Source organism: Protomyctophum bolini (genome assembly GCF_963924005.1).
Source record: "Protomyctophum bolini genome assembly, chromosome: 13".
Lineage (NCBI taxonomy): Eukaryota > Metazoa > Chordata > Actinopteri > Myctophiformes > Myctophidae > Protomyctophum > Protomyctophum bolini.
This window is the reverse complement of record NC_137874.1, coordinates 15,781,343-15,804,424: the sequence shown is the minus strand read 5'-3', so window position 1 is coordinate 15,804,424 and position 23,082 is coordinate 15,781,343. Positions and strand designations below refer to the sequence as shown.

The following is a 23,082-nucleotide window of genomic DNA, read 5'->3' as shown; positions in this document are numbered from 1 at the left end:
TTCTTACACCGGGGCTCCACCGGGCGCGTCAGCGTCGTGTCTCCGTCACCGTCAGGGAATGTTCCCTTTTTAATCAATGAAGGGTGGCTCCACTGCCCGCGTTGCGTGACTGCATTAAAATTGCCCCGGTTCGTTTTTTGACTCACACGATGGATGCGCCCGGTGGAGCCCTGCCGTTACTTACTTTAACACCACTGAAAATAGACCTACTCCCTGCATACAAGAGCTCATTGCTCTTCAAACATTCACCCACCCACACTCTCAGATCTGTGAACAGCTTCCTCCTCCATCCAGGTCCCCCATGCAGGACCCAGTTCCGCTCCATGGGATATTTTTGGTGCCTTTTTGTTGATTTACTGTATTATACACAGTTGAGAGAGACAGGAAAGAGAGAGAGAGAGTGACACGCACATTACGCAACAAAGGTCATCGAGCTCGGAAATCAAACTTGCGACTCTCTGTCAGGCTGCATTAGAGTCTATAATAGTAGGCTATATGTGGTACCGGTATGTTTATTTATTCATTTATTCAATCGCATCCCCATTATCTGCCACCAAAGTAGCAGCTATTCTTCCTGCATGGGCTCCACAACAAACATAAAAATACATATCTAAAAACAACAGCGTAAAAACATGCAGTCTCGCAAAAACAAATTAAACTAGATAAAGTGCCAATCGGCACAGGTCTCCACCAGGACAGGTCATGTTGTGGCCTCATGGTGGCGCTATAACAGGCCGTTGAGGAATGGGGCAGAGGTTCGTCGTTGGAGGGATGCAGGGACAGTGTTTTTCCATGTGCGCATACATAAGTTGTATACAGATCGATGCAGTTATAGCTAAAAACAGGAATTGGCCTGTGATAACGCCACTCTATTTTCTAAGAGTATGGAAGCGCTCGTTATCAGTAAAGCAACCTCCTGCTGCCTCCTGCATTATGTGCACATTCAAAACAGGTGGTATGCATGGATCGTTGAGTGATAGTCAACGAGCACTTCCAAACTCCAGCACTTGGAAAACAACCATCTGCAAGGAAGTAGCTCATAAAATGTCTACGGTGGATTTTTATGAAACAAACACTTTACAGATTACACCAATGTGTGTGTATGTTAGGTATGTGGAATGTATTTTGTGTTTATAATGCTTTATAGTTCTAAACAACTAGTGTTGCCAGATGTATGATAATTATCGCATTTGTACAATAAGCTTACACTCTGTTACAATGTGCGATCAATAATTCAAAAAATGCCTGTATGTACGATAATTTCGCCATATCACAAAAAGAAGTGTGTCAATTGACAAAATTCCCTTTTTGCTGATTCGGGATCCTGTTTGAATTTTCTAAATAATAAGTCAGTAAATCAGTGAATCTGACCCTAGATCTGTAGATCTGTACTTGGAGGCATTCGTCTTTCCAGTATACAGTTTCAGGCTTTTATTTGTGTAAGGTCCAGGAAGTTGTCTGCTTCCTTGCAGCATAAGTGATGCATTTTCGTCATGTAGGAGTCTCAAACAGGGTTGTTTCTTACACTAAATACTGTTTTTTTTTAAATTATTCCAGTTTTTTTTGTCTGTGTACGATAGTTTTCTTTCAAATACGATAATTTTTTGCCTCCGGTACAATAATTCAACATTTCCCATCTGGCAGCAGTAACACTGTAAACAACAATCCACGTCACTGTTCTTATATCTTCTCTCCAAGGCATTTCCTGTTCAAGACGCCGTCCTCCCAGACCACGCCCCTCTTCTCATCTGGCCCCGCCCACAGTTACCCTTTGGCCTCTGGCTGTTCGGTCTACTCCCCGCCCCCTCGCCTATTACCCAGAAGCACCTTCAGCAGAGGTTCCTTCAAGCTCCACAAGCCCAGCAAGTACTGCAGCTGGAAATGCACAGCCGTCAGTGCTATTGGAACCGCGAGCATACTGGCCCTCCTGCTGTCATACTTTATAGGTGAGTCTGACTGGCTGCTTGTGTGTGTGTGTGTGTGTGTGTGTGTGTGTGTGTGTGTGTGTGTGTGTGTGTGTGTGTGTGTGTGTGTGTGTGTGTGTGTGTGTGTGTGTGTGTGTGTGTGTGTGTGTGTGTGTGTGTGTGTGTGTGTGTGTGTGTGTGTGTGTGTGTGTGTGTATCAATGTATATCGATGTTATATCAATGTTTCCCTCAGAAGTAAGATAATTTTGTGCAGTCTCATTTGAGCTATGTTCAGGAACACTCTCCCATCATCACAGCCCTCACCCACTTTGTCAGAGTGGTTCAGAATAAAATGGAGTGGTCCATTGAGTGTTGGTTTCCTTATCACTCTGCTTAACTATTTTAATTAAAGCAATGAGCCACAAGAGGCTGTGGTTTACTATGGATTTTAGAACAAGCTAAGAGACATAGTGAATCACTAAAAAAAGCCTAGCCTAAGATTTAGACTCTTGTAGAGTATTTATCGATTCTGACATTTTCAATCTACGAGAGTCTAAGAAGGTCTCTCGTCCCATGGTGGTGAGCACGGCATCCGGTGCCTCTGAATAGCTCTGAACATGTACAAATGCAAAATCTAAGGTGCTTAGACCCTGCTGCCCCAACTGTTCGATATATGCGGTCCATAGTTTTCAATAAAAAAAGTGTTTTAATCCATTCTGTCTTAGAATCTCTATTGTTGTTTTCCTGGTTTCAACTGCAAAACAGTGCCTCCTTTGGCTGTCTGTTTGAGCCAATAGTATGGAGTTGCATTTGATGTGAAACATAATGCCAACAAGGGTGTTTTGCATGGACGAGAGGGCATAAGGAATAAGGATCTCTCCATTCCGTCTTTTTCTCTGTCAGATCAAGTGTTGTGCATTTTATGACAGACGTCTATGACAGTTGATGATGATCTGTATAGGCAGCGGCATATTATATGCTCAAGCTCACATGCTGGGGAGGAAATTCTACTCATGTTTAATTGAAGGTAAACCACTTCAGAGCATACTGTACTCTCCTGTATACCGCCCCCTTGTGTGTTAAGTTCAGGATGCCGAAGCGTGTGTAAACTTCAGGTTGCTTTGCTTATAATGATTGCATTTATGTTGTACAGTGCAAGTGAGTTGTTAATATGGGAGTGAACACTTTTCATGCCCTATTGAGAAACTCAGAATTCTATTATTATTAGGGATGGAGCTCGTTAAGGTTTTATTCATAACGATCACCTTATCGATCAGGCTTATTGAGCCGGGTGCTTATCGAGCCCACTATCGAGCATTTGCTATTATTTTGTGGAAAGAACAGAACCTTATTTGTATTGGCCAGTTGTGAGAGTTTGTATGCCAATAAACAGTTCTAAGGTGTATACACACTTACACAGACACAGACACACACTGCTGTCTAACCCCAGCCTCAGTGTTTCAAGATACTCGATGATGGTCTACTTGGAAACACTGCTATGATTGTCTCTTGTAATAGCTGATGTTTTTATGGTATAGGGGGTGTTCTTTCTGTACTGTCCAGTATGTATAGTGTTTTTATGTTAACTGTAATTTACTAGAATTTCTTAGCGTCGCGGTGGCAATGTGAAGAAGGAATTGCAGGATTTGACGGCCTCCACTTCATGTTTCAGCTGTGTTTTTAAACCCATTATTGTGCCCTTCACATGTAATAGCGGATAGGGTACTGTAAATTGTTTGTGTCGTACGCAGCGACACAGCGAGAGAAAAAGGAAGGGTTGGATAAAGTGTTTGTTCAGTGAAGATGTGCTGGTCTTCGCCATGTCATAGGAAAGTACAGTAGTGTCACACACTTCTTACCTGAGCCGGCGACAATCACAACCAAACTACTGTATCCCACACTGTGACTGCACACATGTGACATTCCGTTTGGGACTTGCGCACTGTACTCTTTCGTTTGCGCTGTGTGATTCCATTCCAAATCGCTGTGTAGTATGTGTGTGTGTGTGTGTGTGTGTGTGTGTGTGTGTGTGTGTGACATAGGTCTGTGTGTGGTGTGTGTAGTGTGTGGAGTCAATAGAAAGACATGAAGCAGGGTTGCCAGGTGCGCGTACTGTAAGCGAGTTTCTGTGTTTTTGTTTGTAAGGATTTCACTGCGGATTCAGAGCGTGGATGTTAACATTTCCGTAACACAGACTCTTCCGAAAGGGTCAACACCACTTCTTGGTTGTAATAATATTACAACCAGTATATTATACTGATGTAACTTATGTGTAAGTGTGTAAAACCAAGCAGGCCTAGCTGTTTCAGAGGCCAACTGCACCATAATATATATAATGACACACACTCACACATGCACTCACAAACAGTCAGTCAGTCAGTCACTCACTCACTCACTCACTCACTATGAGGATGGTAATTTGAATAAATACCACTTTTACCTTTTCTGCCCTGTTAACCCTAAAGCCTGAGTTATACTTATACACCAAAAGTAGCCGATCTACAAGATCACAGCTCGTCTGAGCTTCTTCATAGCCTCTCGTATATTTGATTCATGGGAAAGTATCTGATAGAAAGAATAACGTCAAAGAAGATGAACGGACCCTGCAGCCCTATCCTGCTAACCATGACTGTATGTGCATTATGTGTATCTGCTGCACACGCCCGTCCTCCATGTTGTTGTTTTGTCCAAAGCGTGTTGTCAAAATCCAGCCTGATGTAACGCTCCTCCTGAGACTCTTGAGTAGTCTGAGCTGCTCCCAGAGTTGTTGAAACACCTTGGGCACATATTTTGTTCTTTACAATCTGCTCAGCCCCCTCCCATACCCGTGCCTCCCGCTACTGCCTTATGGGGGATTTTACAGCACAAGGTGACTTTCTATCTGCAATTTGGAACCCTATACCGTCACTATTCTGGGCATGTACTGTAATGGACATTCTGCCTAAATACACTAAGCAAACATTCAGTGAAAATACAGATCTACAACCTTGGGTTGTGAGCTTGTACATTGACTATTCTCATTGAAGAGATTTGGTGTACAGAGAAAAATGGAGAGATCTGAGGATGGACCCCTGGGGGACTCCGGCCAACGACATACATACACTATAGACTTAAAGCATGCACGGTACTAAGCGCATCAGAATTCAACCCTGCAGCAGTGAGCCGTTTTCCTCAAAGCGGTGTGTACAATATGTGATGAACGTCACCTTCCTTTGTTTGCCTAGTCCACTCTTATTTACATTAAAAAATAATTTGCCCCCTCAAGCAAAATGTCACCCATAAAATAATAAGCAAAAGGACCTGCCTCCTCTCTGTACATGATGCCAACTGAAACAGCCTTTCGGTAGCGGCAGACTGCAGACATTGTCTGGCTTTGGCTGCCATGCAGCCTGTGTGATGTTTTTATGATGAGCACGGGATGGGGAGCCAGACTGCGGTGTTTGTTTTGAAACACGTCCGCTTGTCATCGCAATTCCTCTTTTTTTATCAGTAAGTAAGTAGCCTTGGGAACCGACGGTTCAGCCTGGACCAGCATACTGTAGGTCAGCAGCCTGTTTCTGCTGACCTCCTGGGCCCCTGTTTCTGTAGTGTGAGGCAGCTTGATGTACAAGTACACCCCATGGACATAACTCTAGTACAGCTTGATGTTCAAGTACACCCCTTGGACATGATGCTAATACAGCGATTCCCAACCTGCCATGTTGGGCCATGAGGATATTGCAACATTTTAATGCTAATATAACATTAATTATTTAAAAAATATTTAAAGTATACTTGACCCAAGCCGGATCAAGTCAATTTGATTGATTGCATTCGGCCCACCCATCTGGCTGCCTAGGCTATATGTAACATTACATAATTAGAACATGATGACCGCTACTGTCTTCAAACCCATTAATGCTGCATTCACATGAAATCAGGCAAGCGGTAGACGGCAAACCAGACTTGGTGGACGGGAGCAGGACGGTCAACGGAACAGGACAGCACGGCAGCCCGGCAGCCAGAACCAGCGACGGTAACGGCAGACAGCATCATCAATGTTAAAATATTTCATCTTTTTATCGTTCCGTGCCGTCCAGCAGGTTTTGCCGTCTACCGGTTGCCTGGTTCCATGTGAATGCAGCATAAGACCTGAGGCCGTTTCTACAAATGCCCTCCTCAGCATAGTTTTCAAACAGTTTCATGCCAAGGACGCCCAAAATGATGTGTATTTGGCCGCAGACCCCCATCTGAAAATGTTTTGTACCAGGGACCCCCATGCAGATGAGAAGATTTGTTTAAAAAATGCATTATTCAACACTTTCAAGATTATGTAATGTTTGTGCCGTGCTGCAAGCTATTTTGTGCCGTGCTGCAATGCTATTTTTGAGAAACACAAAAAAACAAGAATTTTCTGAAAAACCTATTTTGCTATATATACATTTATATAGGCCTAGCTAAAATCTAAAATGACACAGATGCTTTCCCGGTTTTAATGGGTTAGATCTTATTATGTACACAATTTCATAGATTTCGTAGAAATTCCTAACATTTGCTAAAATAATGTTTGCTACAAATAGCATATCTACAAGCTCACAACATGTCACATTGTGATTTGTGATGTGTTGTGAACTTGTAGGTAGCCTACAGTATATGCTATTTTCAAAATTTTCGAAAGAGGTTATATTAATTTTAAAAATTAAGTTTGTGTGTAGTGTGGTCGAACAATGACCATACAAAACTAGGGGTGTAACGATACATTTTAATAGTGATACGATACATATCACGATACATGGTGGACGATACGATACATGGATGATATTGGTTCATTAATCTTGTTTCTTCTTAAAATTGCTAAATACCAGGGGCACGGTGGCACAGTCTGTAGCGCTGGGGAAAGACCTTGGTTCGATTGTTCTCTCCTCCCTGTCATCATTGCCCATAGGTGGGGTTGGCGAAATGGCCTTTCTGTGTGGAGTTTGCATGTTCTCCCCATGTCCCCTAGCCTAGGGTAGGTATATCCTCACAAAAACATGCAGTAGTCCTGGTGTCTATACTGCCTCCCCCTGGCCAGCCGGGGCACCTGATGGAGGGGAAAGGAACTGGTTGGAATAACGTGTTCCTTCCACTCGCTACGTCCAACTGCGGAAACTCCCCCCCCTGTCAGGTGAAAAAAAGCGGCTTGGACTCGTCATGCATTGAACGAAGAATGAGGTCAGTCCGTTGCTCTCCCCAGGTTGGCAGTAGCGACTTTGAATGTTATCACATGATTTAATCTCCGTCATCAGCCCTTATCAACAGCATGCAATGCGTTCAGTATGGACATTTCCACATGCTGCCGTTGTTGTCAGCCATTGTCTGACGTGGCGTTGGTCGCAACGATTAACTAACAGTAACCCTAAATCTAACACTAACTCCAACATCAGTCTTAACTTGCCCCGTAAGTCCTCTAACAGTCCCAACCGGCCATATGTAGGTCAGTTTCACCATCTACAAAGAACCTAGTAACTATAAAGTTTTCAAATAAATGTAGAGGAGTCAAATTACTATATGGCTCCGAGATGTATAGTGGAGTATAGAAGTAAAAGTACTGGAAATTGGAAAAAGTATATACTTACTGTAAGTAAATGTACTTAGTTACTTTACACCACTCTGCGTGGGGGTTAACGCGGTTAACCCCATGTCCCTGATTGCCGTGCGGTGCTGCAGTGTTGCATCACCGCTCATCACCGCTCAGGTGTGCACGGCCCGCGGGGCTGTGGCAGCGTGTGCTTCCAGACACACACTATACTCTGGAGAGCTTTGCATCACAGCTTGGTGGCGTATTGTCACCACAGTGGAGTGTGAATGCCATCTCAGAGACATGAGACAACTTTATTTTCCACGCGGCTTTTAGAAAAGAGAAAAGTGATTCTGCAGCAACAGTTACATAAGACCTTGACGGATCTGCAAGGCAGTATTAGAGAGAGAGAGAGAGTCAGGCAAACAACAACTCCCCCCCGACACACACACACACACACACACACACACACACACACACACACACACACACACACTTACACATGCACGCACACACGCATGCACGCACACACACACACACACACACACACACACACACACACACACACTCCTGATGGACTATTCCTGTAAAGTCTTGTAAAGTCTTGTACACAAGTCAAGACTTTACAGTCTTGTGTACCCCCCCGACACACACACACTTACACATGCACGCACACACACACACACACACACACACACACACATACACACACACACACACACGATTATTTTTGTAAGCTCAGAGATAAAAACCGGGAATTCATTTTAAAATGCTGATCTTTCATCTCTTGTGCTTTTGTTCAAAACTTTCTCTCTCTCTCTCTCTCTCTCTCTCTCTCTCTCTCTCTTTCTCTTTCTAATAACTATTCACATTGAACAGCTTGGCATGTCTGGTTTGCAGACTGTATAAATTCATGAGCCTTCATGCCTGTCTTAAGACAGCCAGTCAGTGATAATATATGGATGAAGAATTGGGCGGGGAGAGGGTTTATGTAATCACCATCATTTATTTAACCAGACTGAGATAGAAAGATTATTACCTGGGGCGGAAAGAGAGATGGAGTGAATGTCGTAGACTGATGGGATAGGGAGAGAGAGAGACAGAGAGAGACAGAGATGGAGGGAGGCAGCACAGAATGTTCCTGATTCTGTGTTAGCTGTCAGTGGTGGCGCCCTAACGGGTGGTGTACAGAGCACTGAAAACACACCACCTAACGGGTGGTGTACAGAGCACTGACAACACACCACCTAACGGGTGGTGTAGGCTACAGAGCAGTAAAAACACACCACCTAATGGGTGGTGTAGGCTACAGAGCACTGAAAACACACCACCTAACGGGTGGTGTAGGCTACAGAGCACTGAAAGCACACCACCTAACGGGTGGTGTACAGAGCACTGAAAACACACCACCTAACGGGTGGTGTACAGAGCACTGAAAGCACATTTCGGGCTTTTATTTAGATGCCCAAAAATATTTCATCAAATGCCCTCCAATTCAAACACAACCTTTATTCCCTGCAGGCAAACGAGTCAATGTCTACATATGGAGAACGGAGAGTCCGTACAGCTGTCACTGTGTGTGTGTGTGTGTGTGTGTGTGTGTGTGTGTGTGTGTGTGTGTGTGTGTGTGTGCGCGTGCGTGTTTGTGTGCGCGTGCGTGCGTGAGAAAGAGCTTATAGATCATCTATTTTCATTGAGCGACACTGTTGTATGACGCAGGCTTCATTTTAACACTAGATTGCCTCTTCTGTATCCTCTCCCTTTTCTATACTTTACTCCCATCTCTGCCAGGATCACCCTGTTCTATTTTCTATATAGAATCTATATCACTTGAAGCCATATGCTGAACTTTGGTCGAACCTTGGGTTATACAGCTACTCTTTTTGGTGCAGAATCCGCTTTGTTCATGTTTGCCATGTGATGAAAGAGTGATTTTGAGAGCTGTGTCACAATATAGCCTAATGAGAGCAAATGGAATTGCTGCTACTAAGGTTCAACATTGCTTTCAGTGGTCTTTTCAGCAGCAAAATAAAAAAGAAATTGATGCAAGTTGTGCTCTCTCTCTCTCTCTCTCTCTCTCTCTCTCTCTCTCTCTCGCCTGTACAGTATAGTTCATCTCTCTGCCAGTCAATCTAACACAAAGTCACAAAAAACTGGAACCTGCAGTCATTTCCCTCAGAGTCACACAGTGCACCCAGAGGACCAAGAAGCTCCCTAGCAGCCAGGCAGCTTCTAGGGCAGCTATAGGGCCTAGCTGCTCCCCATATGGGTTACCAAGGTTACTGTTTCACAAGAACACTGTTTCACTTTCCACTTTCTGAACGTTATGTCTCCTAGGGGGCGAGCTGTCTAGAAAAGCAGTTTGTGCGTACGTGTGCGTACGTGTGCGTACGTGTGCTGTGTGTGTGTGTCCGTGTCCGTGTGTGTGTGTGGGTGGGTGAGTGTTTGTGTAGTCTTCCATATCCAGACAATCAGACATCTCTGCCTGCTCATTGTGTCTTGGGGCCAACCTGGACTAGAACGGTCACTGTTGCTGATAAACCTACGCTACACCGATAACCTGCTTGGAAAGCTGATGATTTCACCTCCTCAAAATAAAGGACAGGCCTAAAGTCTTTGCATTGGTTCTGGGCTGCAGAATACGTTTTTACATTTCATCTGGCTAGGTGAGAATAGTGTGCATGTCTACGGCTATAGCGAACCCATTTGCGCACACAAATATATTTGCATGATATTTGTGTGCACATATTGGGTAATTGCGAAAGCAGTGAGCACTTACTATTATGATGTGTAATTGTGCATAAAAGAGCATCATCAATCACACGTTATTTCAACGGTAGTGAAGAAAAAGGATTTTTGTCCAACCACAAAACGGCAACCAGTGGGTGAGAACTGAGAAGAGGGGCACAACCACGGGCGGGACTCGACAAAGGGTGAATTCAAATCATTGTAATGCACATTAAAAGTTAAAGAGCAATCACATTCAGTATGATACACAATCGATAAAGGCACAGGCTTGGGTTTTGTCCAACAGTCTGCCAGTTGTTAGATAAGCTCTGCCTTATCTCTTGTGTCTCTTGTGGTTCTTGATAATCCGGTATCAATGGCCAGGCTGTGGTCGCAATCACAACAATGTGGCAGTGTTGATTTCATCGACTATAACTATGATGAAGAATGTTCGTCGACAACCTTTTTCCACTGACTTAAAATATGTATTTAGAATTTCGTCAATAAATAAAAACTAGACTAAAATGTTAGTGAGGAACTATGTGGAAACAAGATCCAGTAGAACTAAAAGACAAGTCATTTTACACTTGGTTGCATGCTGAAATAGCTTGATCTACAAGCTCACAACACATCGCAGATTGGCTGGTGTAAAATCGGCCATTATTATGACACCATAAAGGCCTTTATAGTCAACTAAAACTAGACTAAAGGTAAAACATTTCAGGTTACTAAAATATGACAAAATATGAGACTATGACTAAAACAAAATCAATATAGTGCACTTCCTGGAGCTCAGCCCCTATACGATGTGTCACTGTGAGCTGTCTGCACTACTCTCTGAGGTGCTTTGCGGTCGAGGGCAGTGCAGTTCCCATACTAGGCGGTGGTGCCACTCATCAGGATGCTGTCAATGCCACAGTACTGTTGTACAGTAGAATGCCCTGAGGACACAGGGGCTCACCATGAATGTCTTCGGGCACCAGAGGCAATAGAGCCATCGTTGGGCCATGCGTGCATCTACCAGATAATCCAAGGAATTGAAAGTCACCTTTTCCACTGCAAGTCATCAATGTGAATAGGGGCATGCTCCGTCCTCGTCTTCCTGAAGTGGACGATCAGCTCCTTGGTCTTGTTGACGTTGAGAGCGAGGTTGTTCTTCCGACACTAAGTGTTCTGTCCTCGTCCTTGTAGGCCGTCTCATCATAGTCGTGTCGTCCACATACTTGACTTTGGAGCTTTGTGTGGCCATACATGTGTATACATTGTATATAGCAGAGATGCGCGGATGGCAGTTTTAGCCGTGGTTGCGGCAGGTAACCGCAGTTCGGGTGGATTTTGGGTCAATTACATATATTTATTAATTAATATTGGATATACCACGGGTGAAATAATGTGGGAAATTAAAGTCCCCACACACCGATCGCGTTTTTCGGATTTCTAGCAGCGTTTCTCCATCGGTTTTCCGAAAAATGCGTCCAGTGTGCTATCTATCTATCTATCTATAGGCCTATTATAGCTTTTATTTCATTTTCCATCAGGCACAAATTAGCCTCATTACTGAGGTGTACCATTAACTGATTAGCTACACCTGGCCGACAGGGCACTGATACATGGATTAGTGCCCTGTCAAATAGGTGCTATACATTTAGACAACCACTGCTCTAAACATCTTGTTTTGGTAATATTCTTTCGGTGTCTAAACCCTTTCGGTGCACCCCTAGTTTATTTTTAGGTTTTTTTATCTGATGATACCAGAGGAGCCTTGGAACATGGAAACAATTTAGTGAATGGCAGAAAGAGATATGGACAGAAAGGGAAGGAGAACAAGGGCAGTGGAAGAATATGAAGAGTTATTTGATAGAAAGTGTGAGGCCTTTCCACACTGGAATATAAGAAATTCCACCAAATTGTGGACAATCTGGCCTCTTCCATTGTTATTTTCATGCCACTGCGACTGAATAATAATCAATAATTATGGCGTCTGGCATTTTTGCTTTTAAAATACAAAATTACTTTTTCTGCACCCGTGCCATATGAGATGCCAAATACTTAACAAGTGAGGCAGAAAAGGCTGACAAGTCAAATGCAAATGCGTTTTTGCTAGATGGCCACAATATCTCCCAAATGACCCAAAAAACCCCAAACAAAAAAATTGTGCATTGTGCAATATGTCTGGTCCGTTTCAGTGGCATAGCCTCTGAAATGGCTCGTTAAATTGCACAATTTGGGTTTTCGTCGACATTATAACCACCTTTCTTTCTGCCTCATGCTTTCCACTTTCACTTGTTCATGTGTGCATGTGTGCATGCATGCGTGTGTTTAGCCTGAGTTATACTTCATTGGTGTGTGCGTGTTTGTGTGTGTGTGTGTGTGTGTGTGTGTGTGTGTGCATGCGGTGTGTGTGCGACTGTGCATGTGTGTGTGTGTGTGTGTGTGTGTGTGTGGTCAAGTGTATCGCCATGGGCACTGGTTTGATTGACAGCATGGAACATGATCGCCAGGCTTGACTGAGAGTGTCAGTCGTTGTGTGAGCCGGTCTCACCACACCACCAACAACACCACTGTTGTCCCGACTCCCAACGCCGTCTCACTCCCAAGACGAGAGACGGGTGACGGCTTGGGACGGATTTGACCACGCTTTAAATGTATGACGCGTCGGGGTACAGCACATGTTGACTGATGGGGGAGGGATTTGCTAAGCGGACTTCACAACGTTGTGCACGGTGACTCTGACGGCTGACGGCTCGCCCGGCGGTGCCTCTTGTGGCTCAAGTCCTCTTCAGACATCGTGCCTCCGTCGTTTTAAAGGAGAATTCCAAACGAACCATTTTCTTACTAGAGGGGAATACCACTTTTCTTTTTTTCTTAATTTTTTTGCTTTCGCCTTTTTTAATATTTTTTTTATAGAGGGACAGACAGTACGCTGACAGGAAATGGGGAGAGAGATGGGGGGGGGGGGGTGACATGCAGTAAAGGCCATCGAGATCGGGAGTCGAACCCATGGCACACTGCCAGACTGGCACTGTCTTGACCGCTGAGCCACGGCCCAGGCCAGTACCACTCATTTTCGACATTGAAATAATAATATATAATAATAATATAATTATTTTAGAATTGTTGTGTGGAAATAAATAATTAAAAAAGTCCCCCCCCCCTCCATTTAGCATAGAACTGGAGTTGTAGAACTTGGAGTCATGTGATCAGTGTACTTTTCGAGTGAGGTGGTAGAGCATGGTAAGGGCACACCTGGTCCAATGCGTTCTCACTAATGAACGCCCTGTCAGGAAAGCCTCTGCTGCTCACGGGTAAAAATTCCACTGCCATGCGAGGGGTCCAACTTTACCATACCACTTCGGTACTCACCGAAACAAAGCCTGTTTTGTGTTGGTGAAAGTCTATTCTCCAGTCTGGGAAGCCTCGCAGAACCCCAGCTTCTCATACTGTATACTTTTTCGGGCATATAAAATACAATATTTTATTTAGAGCTCCCTCTGGTCAACATAAATTGGTCCCCTGGCACGGCAGTGGTACTTTCACCCGTGAGCAGCAGATGCTTTCCTGGCCGGGCGTTAGCGAGAACTCGCTAAGCAAATCGCAGCTCCGGTGGGTCTTACGGTAGTTCGCCTTTTTACGACAAAACACTGTGGAGCTATCTACAATGTGGAGCTATCTAGTCATGATGAAAGACAGATGTCTACAAACAAAAAGATTCAATAAAAAAAAGCTAAGGTAGCAGATCTAACGAGCTGCAGATCTGCTACTTGTGTGATACGTTAGTGTGACACTGTATTACGATCAATCATTTTGTGTCTTCTCATTCTCGTACCCCACTCCTCTCTCTCTCTCTCTCTCTCTCTCTCTCTCTCTCTCTCTCTTTCTCTCTCTCTCTCTCTCCAGCTCTGAATGTGTTGGGTCTAACGTGGCGCTTGCGGCCTGTTGACAGCTACTTGGTGACCACACCAATAACCAGGTTGCCAGGTAACCTTGATGATGTGGCTACAGTGCCCTCCACTGGCAGGGGTAAGAGCACATGTCACAAAGAACGGCATCAAGTATTAGCAGACAGCTAATTGTTAATAACTGCAAATGTTAATATAACATCTTAAAGCCAAGGGAAATAGCACTCTGTTTAATATTTCAACACAATGAATGTATGGGAGAGAACCAGGCAAATATATACTCCTCAGAGGAGTCACACACACATGCACACGAAGCTTGTGCACGACATGTATGGACACACGAGCACGAGCGCATGTTAAGTCTAACTCATGTTGATATGGTGATGTAATGGTGATGTAAAACAAACGGTACCAACACAAACATTAAACGCCATTAACAATAAAGAGACAATATGACGTAATGAGGCACATTATGACGTACCTTTCCCCTTCATTGTCAATGGCGTTTACAAAACAAACATTGAACTAAAGACAAACATTAAACCTGTATTATAGGCCCCTCAAAAAATGGGGAAATCTTCCAAAAAGGAAGAATTTGTCTCCCCCTCTCTCTCTCCCCCTCTCTCTCTCTCTAACCCCTCTCTCTCTCTCTCTCTCTCTCTCTCTCTCTCTAACCCCTCTCTCTCTCCTCCAGGTCCCTGGCCATATCGTAACACCAGCATCTGGTCTGGAGAGCTGGAGGTTGGAAGGAGACTGAGCCAAGATGTTCCACCAGGTACTGGACTGCTTTCATGTGTTGTGTTGTGTTGTGACGTGACGTGACGTGACGTGACTCAGTGATACTGATATCGTCTCCCTCCAGGTGTGTTTTTGAGATCTTTGCTGCATCTACGTTCGCCACTCTTCCTGAAGTTCAACATCTCTTTGGGCAAAGATGCTCTGTTTGGAGTTTACATGAGGAAAGGCCTGCCGCCCTCACATGCACAGGTACAGTACACACCGAGCCACATTTATATTCAATGTTTTTTACTGTATACTAGTCATGTAACCATTCACTCACTATAAGGTACACACTGAACCACATTTATGATCAATGTTTTTTTTTTGTTTTTTTTTACTGTATACTATTCAATTCAAACTTTATACAAGACGCTCACAGGGGGTCCATAGGGCAGAACACATAAAACATAAAAACACAAAAGTAAACATACTAGTCATGAGTATACAGTAAAACCAACTCACTATACGATTCCATTCACGATATTAGGTTTATGATATGATTTTTTCACGATTTGGATCTGAAATGTAGTGGAGTAGAAGTCAAAGTATTGGAAATTTGAATTACTCAAGTAATGTACAAATACCTCAAAATTGTACTTAAGTACAGTAAGTAAATGTACGTAGTTACTTAATTTCCACCACTGGCACCTGGAAGGTTCTGACAACTATTTGCGTCACTAAAGTCTGAGCTACATGTACATGCAATGTACCACTTCATAAGACAGAAATTTGTAATGGGATTGACAAGAAAAATGCTGTAGGCCTAATGAGTGTTATGCTGAAAAGAGAGACAGCGACACTGAAAGTGTGGAATGACTGCTGAAGATGAACACACTGACGAAGGCTGGATAGCTGAAACGTTTGTTCTTTCTGACGTGTAAGAAATCATAAAAAGGTCAACTCACTCTTGCCACTCTGAGTGCGACCCACACTACTTTTATAAATGCTATTGATCTAAGATGAATACCCACAATAAAGCTCAAAATGATATGATCAAAGGCCTCGGAGGAAGCAGAGACCAAGTCTTCAGATACCGTCGCAGAACTGAAAAGTGCCACGTTTCTGCCTTCTCTTTGGAACATCTTTCAGAAAAGCTGGAGGCACATTCAAAGAGACAGAATAATGAGAATAGCTGGGGTGAAAAGGAGGACAGAACATGGATACTGGGTTAATAAGATGGGTTATAAGAGATTTTAATATTATGTTCTATTTCTTTTTTTGGTGGGTGGAGTGCTGTAATTGGGGCCACTCTAATTTGAATTTGGATACTGTCAATATTGTTACAGTAGGGGGGGGGCACAGAAACCCATTAGAAAAGACATAGCTAGGCTACACACAGTGTATGTATCTTGTATCTATGGCAAGGTGCTGATTATCAAAACATAAAAATGTAATAGTAAACACTAAACAGTGCAAGCACACACGCACACTGGCACAGAGACCAGAAAAGAGAACACAACAGAAGAGCGGGCATAATTGGCACACATCGTACAGCACAGCGGTCCGGCCAGGCAGCCATAAGAACACAATACAAAATATAATTAACACTAGTGGCACAGCAGCCGACCTTCAGAACACAATAGATGACAGGTCTATATTAACATTATAGCAGCCAGCAGCAGTTGGCACATCATCAGAATACAATCTGCTATTACCTTCCAAGTTCCACATTCACGACGTGAACATGTCTTCGTTCTTCTCCGACAACAACTCGATAACGTCCTCATGTTACTTCTTTTCTGAGCCATGCAATGATGCAAATAAACAACCTGCACTGACCGGAGATGTAGAGATTCATGCGTCCTGCGCGTAAAGCTAAACCTGAAACAGGACAGTCACTGCGTCAGCACGGGGGTGGTAAATGGTAAATGGTAAATGGTGCATTTATATAGCGCCTTTATCCAAGGCGCTTTACATAGATTGTGCATTGCATTCACCCATTCACACACACATTCATACACCGATGGCAGCGGAAACCATGCAAGGCACCAACTAGCACATCGGGAGCAATTAGGGGTTCAGTGTCTTGCTCAAGGACACTTCGACAGTAACTCTGGGGGAGCCCGGTGGGGGGGATAAAGTTTGGTGATAAAGTTTGCGTGCTTCTATCTGTTACTTCTCTGACACAGCAGTTCAACTTCAGCCAGTCAATTAGTGGGACACCGATGAGAGCCACACACAGCTGCAGATAGGTTCTTAATAATTAAGGCTGAACTCCGATGCAGTAGCAAAGGGAAAGAAATTACTTCTGTCCGTGACAATAACCAATCCTACAGTTTGAATTCTGTGCACAACCACACATAGAGCAGAAAGTATGATATGCGGAAAACTATTGAAAATATAATTTTATTTGCTTTCGACTTCTCCTAATTAGAATCGACCTGTGTTAATGAAATCGATGCATCGACTTTTTAATGAATGCCCACTCCTTCCACGTTGATCTTTACTCAAAGGTATAGAATTTTTAAAGAACTTGTGTGCTGTATTATTGAAACCCTCTCCAAAGAGAACCTGCCTGCAGTTTTCTATAAAAAATAGTTACTGAGGCTTATACATCCGTGTTTGGATTCAATTACAGATTAATTTGATTTAAAAAAAATGTTGTATTGTTTGGCCTTTCCCTGAGTCTTAGATAGGAGTTGACGCAGATAAAGAGAGAGTGGAGTGACATGGTGCAAATAGTCTGAGCCGCCTGGAATCAAACGGAGGACGCTGTTTCTTTAGAGCCCCTGAACCACTCGTCTATCGGGTCGCCTGCATAATTAGATTTTTACTAAGAGCCGATAGACCAGAGAAGAATTGTGCTATTGCAAAGTAACTTATAGAGCTGCAGCCGGAGTAGAGAGAGAGTGATTAAGAAGGGTGGGATACGTGGGGCGGCAGTGGCTCAGGGGTTGATTAAGAAGGGTGGGATACGTGGGGCGGCAGTGGCTCAGGGGTAGAGCTGCCACAGTTCGATCTCAGGCTCCCGCAGAGTTAGTGTCGAAGCGTCCTTGAGCAAGACTCTGAACCCCTAATTGCTCCCGATTAGCATGGTTTCCTCCACCATCTGTGTATGAATGTGTTTGTGAATGGGTGAATGTAATGCACACTCTATGTAAAGCGATTTGGATAAAAGCCCTATATAAATGCACCATTTACAATTTGCCATTTATGTGATTAATCTGTTAATTTCAGGAGGTCTCTGTATAGTTGTAGTCATTCTTAGTTAATTTCATGTTTTTGCATTTGTTTAAATCTGTGTTTTATGCTCTATAGAAAAGCACACTGCACATCTTGATCAGAGTTGCATGTATGTTTGCCAAATGTAATATTGTGTGTCTGAGTGAGAATCACACACACAAAGCGTACATTTTGAACAAAGGCAGACAGTGATGTGTCTTTGGCCTTGCTCACTCACATCACGGAAAGGGAAACTGCGAACAGACACAAAGCTGTGCGCGGTTGAAAACGCAGAGGTAAAGTCAGTGATGTATGACGGCCACAAAGCACAGGCGTAAACGGAACTTACGCAGACTCTGCATAATGTCACGTCACGGACGGTCTATGACTTGGCCACCCGAACTGCGCACAAAGCTGTGCTCTTCTCAATTGTAATAATAGATTATAAAATACTTTTACTCGAGTCATGAAAGTTGATCCATGACCCACAAATAGGTCTGTTGGGGAAACAGCGGTTACAGCGCCTTAACTTACTCCCCTCTCACTGTTCTCTGTGTCAGTATGATCAATCAGCACCATGACCCTCTCTCTCCCGCTGTCTCTCTCTCTATCAGTATGACTACATGGAAAGGCTGGACGGTAAGGAGAAGTGGAGTGTCCTGGAGGCTCCCAGGGAGAAGCGGTCCGTTCAGACGGTGGTTCTGAACGAGGCCATCTTTGTCCAGTACCTGGATCCGGGGACCTGGCACCTGGCCTTCTACAACGACGGCAAGGACAGGGAGGCCGTGTCCTTCAGCACCACGGCCCTGGGTGAGTTGAACCGTGTCCTTCAGCGCCACGGCCCTGGGTGAGTTGAACCGTGTCCTTCAGCACCACGGCCCTGGGTGAGTTGAACCGTGTCCTTCAGCACCACGGCCCTGGGTGAGTTGGAACGCTCGCGTCATTCTAAATCCTACACAGTTGATTGTGCTTATAACCACGCCCCGCTTCTGTGGCCAACGCGCCTCTCGGCCTCTCCGTCTGTAGGCTATGCTTTAATGTCTGTTTGGATCTGATAGAATGTGCTGCAAGTATAGGCAAATGTGGAATTGTGCAAATCAATGGCTTGTTTTTATGGATTCTTCTGTTCTTTTTTATTTCTTCATATTATACAAATGTAAATGTTGGGAAATAAAAATAAATTATAGAGAGATGACTTCCGCATACCCGGTAGGCAATTTGGAGCAGGTGCGATGGTGACGAGGCATACAACATAGGAGAAAGAACACCCGCACACCAGGCTAGGTCGCCTGAGGAAGGTCGCAAGACCGAAACATTGCTCTCTGCTCTTAAAAATAAATGCTCTTGAACCTGGCAAGTAAAACGAACATCAGTTTTGGGTTTACAAAACACACATTCTAAACAAAGTCCGCTTAGAATTTCGACCATTAGGTCAGTGTGAGGTCAGGGTTAGGCATAGGGTTAGTTACCTTCTTGTCAAATAAATATATATATTTTTCAGAATTCAATGTATGACAGATAATTCGAAAGCTTACAATCGTCACTTTCTTAATTGATGAAGAAAAAACGAAGAATGACCATGCTCTCCTTGCGGCACATTCTATTCCATTCTGGGCATGCAATACTAGTTGAAAATAGACATTCGGCGGTAATAGCAGATATACAAGCTTTGTGAGCTTGTACATTGGCTATTTTCACTATTTGATGTAGCCTACAATGAAGTTAAATTTTAACCACATAAACCCTAGCGTCTCAGTCTGGGTTGAACATTCGTAAAAAGCATGAGAAAAGCATGATCCACATGCCGTGTAGGATTTAGAATGACGCGAACGTCTGAGCTTTTAGATCAGCCATCCTCAGCGAAGATATTTAATGTGTAGAGTGAAAACATGAGGGGAAGTGTAGAGCCCTGGGGGACTGAGGGTTTAGGCGGTGGTCAAGCCATGTCTCTTGGGGTGGGCTTGTACATGCTACATCAGACACTCCCGCAGTGATGGTGCACTTACTTGTCATCTGAGTGCAAAATGAGTCTAGTCTGACTTCAAAGAACTAAAAGATCCCCCCCCGCCTCAAAGAAAAAAAGAAAAAAAAAGGAAATCGATCAAAAGTGAGTCTCCTGGTGAGGTGACTCATTAGTGTTTACTCTGATTTTTAAGTAAAGAAGAAGTAAAAGTAGCAATGGGAACACAGCATAAAAAAAATACACTGTTACAAGTAAAAGGCTGCATGTATTCAGAATTTTACTTGAGTAAATGTACAAAAGTATTTTCATCAAAATGTACTCAAAGTAACAAAATAGCAAATCTACAAACTCACAACGTGTTACGATGCATGTGATGCGTTGTGAGCTGAGCTTGTAGATCAACTACTTTCAAATAGCCAAAGTATGAAAAGGGGCTTCGGGGTTTGTAATGTATTAATAATCTTATTCTGCAAAGTAACTCGTTGTAAATAAAGCTGTCAAATAATTGTGGTGGACTAAAAATTTCAATATTTGCCTTTGAGATGCAGTCGAGTATAAAGTATTGAAAAATGCAATTACTCAAAGTAAAAAAGTACCTACAAATTGTTAAGAGAGTACTCACTTAAGCTAATTGAAATGGCCTCTGTCAGGTCAAAACCCCTGGATCTGCTACTGTCAGGTCAAAACCCCTGATCTGCTACTGTCAGGTCAAAACCCCTGGATCTGCTACTGTCAGGTCAAAACCCCTGATCTGCTACTGTCAGGTCAAAACCCCTGGATCTGCTACTGTCAGGTCAAAACCCCTGATCTGCTACTGTCAGGTCAAAACCCCTGGATCTGCTACTGTCAGGTCAAAACCCCTGATCTGCTACTTTTGATGCTTTTGTGCCACGCTGTAGTGTGATCAAGTTGGACATTCATTTATGAAAAAACACAAACTAATTTGAATATGGAGATAAGAGATTTCTCCCCGACAGCAAAGAAATGTACTTGGTTGACTTTCCACCACCTGCACACTGCTCACAGGTCTCACCTTGCTGTCACCATGCAGGCTGTAGTCTGTCTTAACACTGCTCACGATGCAGGCTGTAGTCTGCTCACAGAAAAACATCAACTGTTTTTTTTTTTCCCATTGGTATGATCTTTTGTTCTCCTGCTTCGTCCCTGCAGACTCTGTGCAGGAGTGCCCTCAGAACTGTCATGGCAACGGAGAGTGCACGTCAGGCGTGTGCCACTGTTTCCCAGGGTTCCACGGTGTGGACTGCTCCAAAGGTATGTCAGGAACAGAGGCTGTGCTGGGGTATAATTGTGAGTCGTGACATACTCTAATTAAGGATAACCCAAACCAGGGACCCTTAATAACTAAAATGCTTAAATCTTTCTTTCTTTTTCCTTTTTTTGCTCTATTCTACACTGTTGAACAAGTGATATTATTTGGTAGCGAATGTTATTATACACTATGACATTTTAGTGTTCTAGACAGAGATATTCGTCAGGACTCGTTAACGGCCAGCTTGAAACTGGAACAATCCTGGACAAACCGGCGTGTCTGGTCACTCTACTCTATTACCATCACTATAATTAATTTGAAATTATAATTTATAATTCTGTATAATTGAATCCTTTTGGGGTTTTTTTGTCACTGTACATTTGCACATTATGTGAAATGGGTCCTCAGCATTGGCCCATCCTAATTACTGGGAGCAGTGGGCACAATGAATAAAGCTTTAAAAAATAACAAGGTCTGTTTAATTTATACCTTCTACATGAGCGAGGATTATGTCGGATGTATGTCAGAGTCTACAGTATATAATCTGAAATATTGTTGCATCGAGCGCAGCCATTGTTGTTTTGAAAGTACTGCAGACTATGTTATGTCACCATATACACATGGACCAATCAAGAGGCTGCTTTTCACTGTTGTACGGACAGCAGTTGTGTGTCTACTATGTGTCTGGCCAAAGCCAGGCCACAAGAATATAAGTGGAAGGAAACTCAATTTAGATTACATTCCTTAGTTCACATTTGACACATATTGCTGCACCTCATAACTCTAGTTCCTGACCAAAGACTGCGGCAAGACGAAACCCATTTTGGGACCAACTTATACTTCGTTGTAGGACTGTGTACTGTACATGGAAAATAACCGGTTTTGCGGTCCGCAGAATATGGCAAAAAATACTATACATCTGCGAGCTCAAGTGTCACAGATACAACACATTGTGTATAGCTTGCGCAGCACCGCCATACAAGGGAGCACTAATTAAGCATTAGAAGACTGTGGAGAAAGATCGCAGCAGTCTGAATTACCCCCCTTACACCTTCCATCAGGGTGTGAGAGGTGAATGCCATGCACTCACACAATGTGCATACACACAGATGGCAGTCAATTAACAATACACACAGATGGCAGTCAGTTAACAATACACAGGTGGTGATCAATTAACAGTTAACAGGTGGTGGTCAATTAACAGAACCGTTATTGTGTTAGATTAGATTATACTGTAGATACAGGCGTTCGGGTGGTCACAGTGGTGAAGTGCCTGCCCACCACCGGGTGTTCGAATCCACCCCGAATTTGCAGTGTCTCTATGGGTGCTGCCACACTATCAAAAGAGCCACGCACGTTTTCGGCTGCGTGCAGCTTCAAAACGGGTTTTTAGACAGCTGGTGGATGGGAAAAAAGCTCCACTTCCGCGGACGACTTGCACGATGGCCATGTTCCTGGAAGTGTTCTCCTCCGCGTCAATCATCCGTGGAGGTGGAGCTTAATTCCCATCCACCAGCTGTCTAAAAACCCGGTTTTGAAGCTGTGCGCAGCCGAAAACGTGCGCAGCTTTTTTGCTAGTGTGGCAGCACCTTATATGACACAATGGGCTCTATGTACATTGCACACATGCCATTTTGGAAAGAACTTGGGCCCCTTCCCTGTTACCGGTGATACTAATGAAGGCTCTGTTCTACTCTGGTCAAACTATTCTGGTGCTGCTATTGTGCGTGTTATGGCTCACTGGAGAGTGGAGACACTGAGAGTGCACAAATTGAACCAAATGGACCTGTAAATGGAACAGAGCCTTAATTTGTATCAGTATCATTAACACATGTGA

The 23,082-nt window shown here is 43.7% G+C and overlaps 1 protein-coding gene across 1 annotated transcript in view; it reads left to right on the top strand.

Annotated features, from left to right (window-relative positions):
• LOC308327545 (teneurin-2-like) overlaps positions 1-23,082 on the top strand; it is a gene marked incomplete at its 5' end in the record, with an annotated part of 87,529 nt that overhangs the window by 16,053 nt on the left and 48,394 nt on the right. Inside the window, 6 exons of the mRNA XM_080781066.1 lie at positions 1,699-1,946; positions 14,069-14,191; positions 14,765-14,845; positions 14,933-15,057; positions 18,627-18,822; positions 21,146-21,247. Coding sequence (XP_080637192.1) covers positions 1,699-1,946; positions 14,069-14,191; positions 14,765-14,845; positions 14,933-15,057; positions 18,627-18,822; positions 21,146-21,247 — 875 coding nt within the window. The remainder of the gene's footprint in view (positions 1-1,698; positions 1,947-14,068; positions 14,192-14,764; positions 14,846-14,932; positions 15,058-18,626; positions 18,823-21,145; positions 21,248-23,082) is intronic.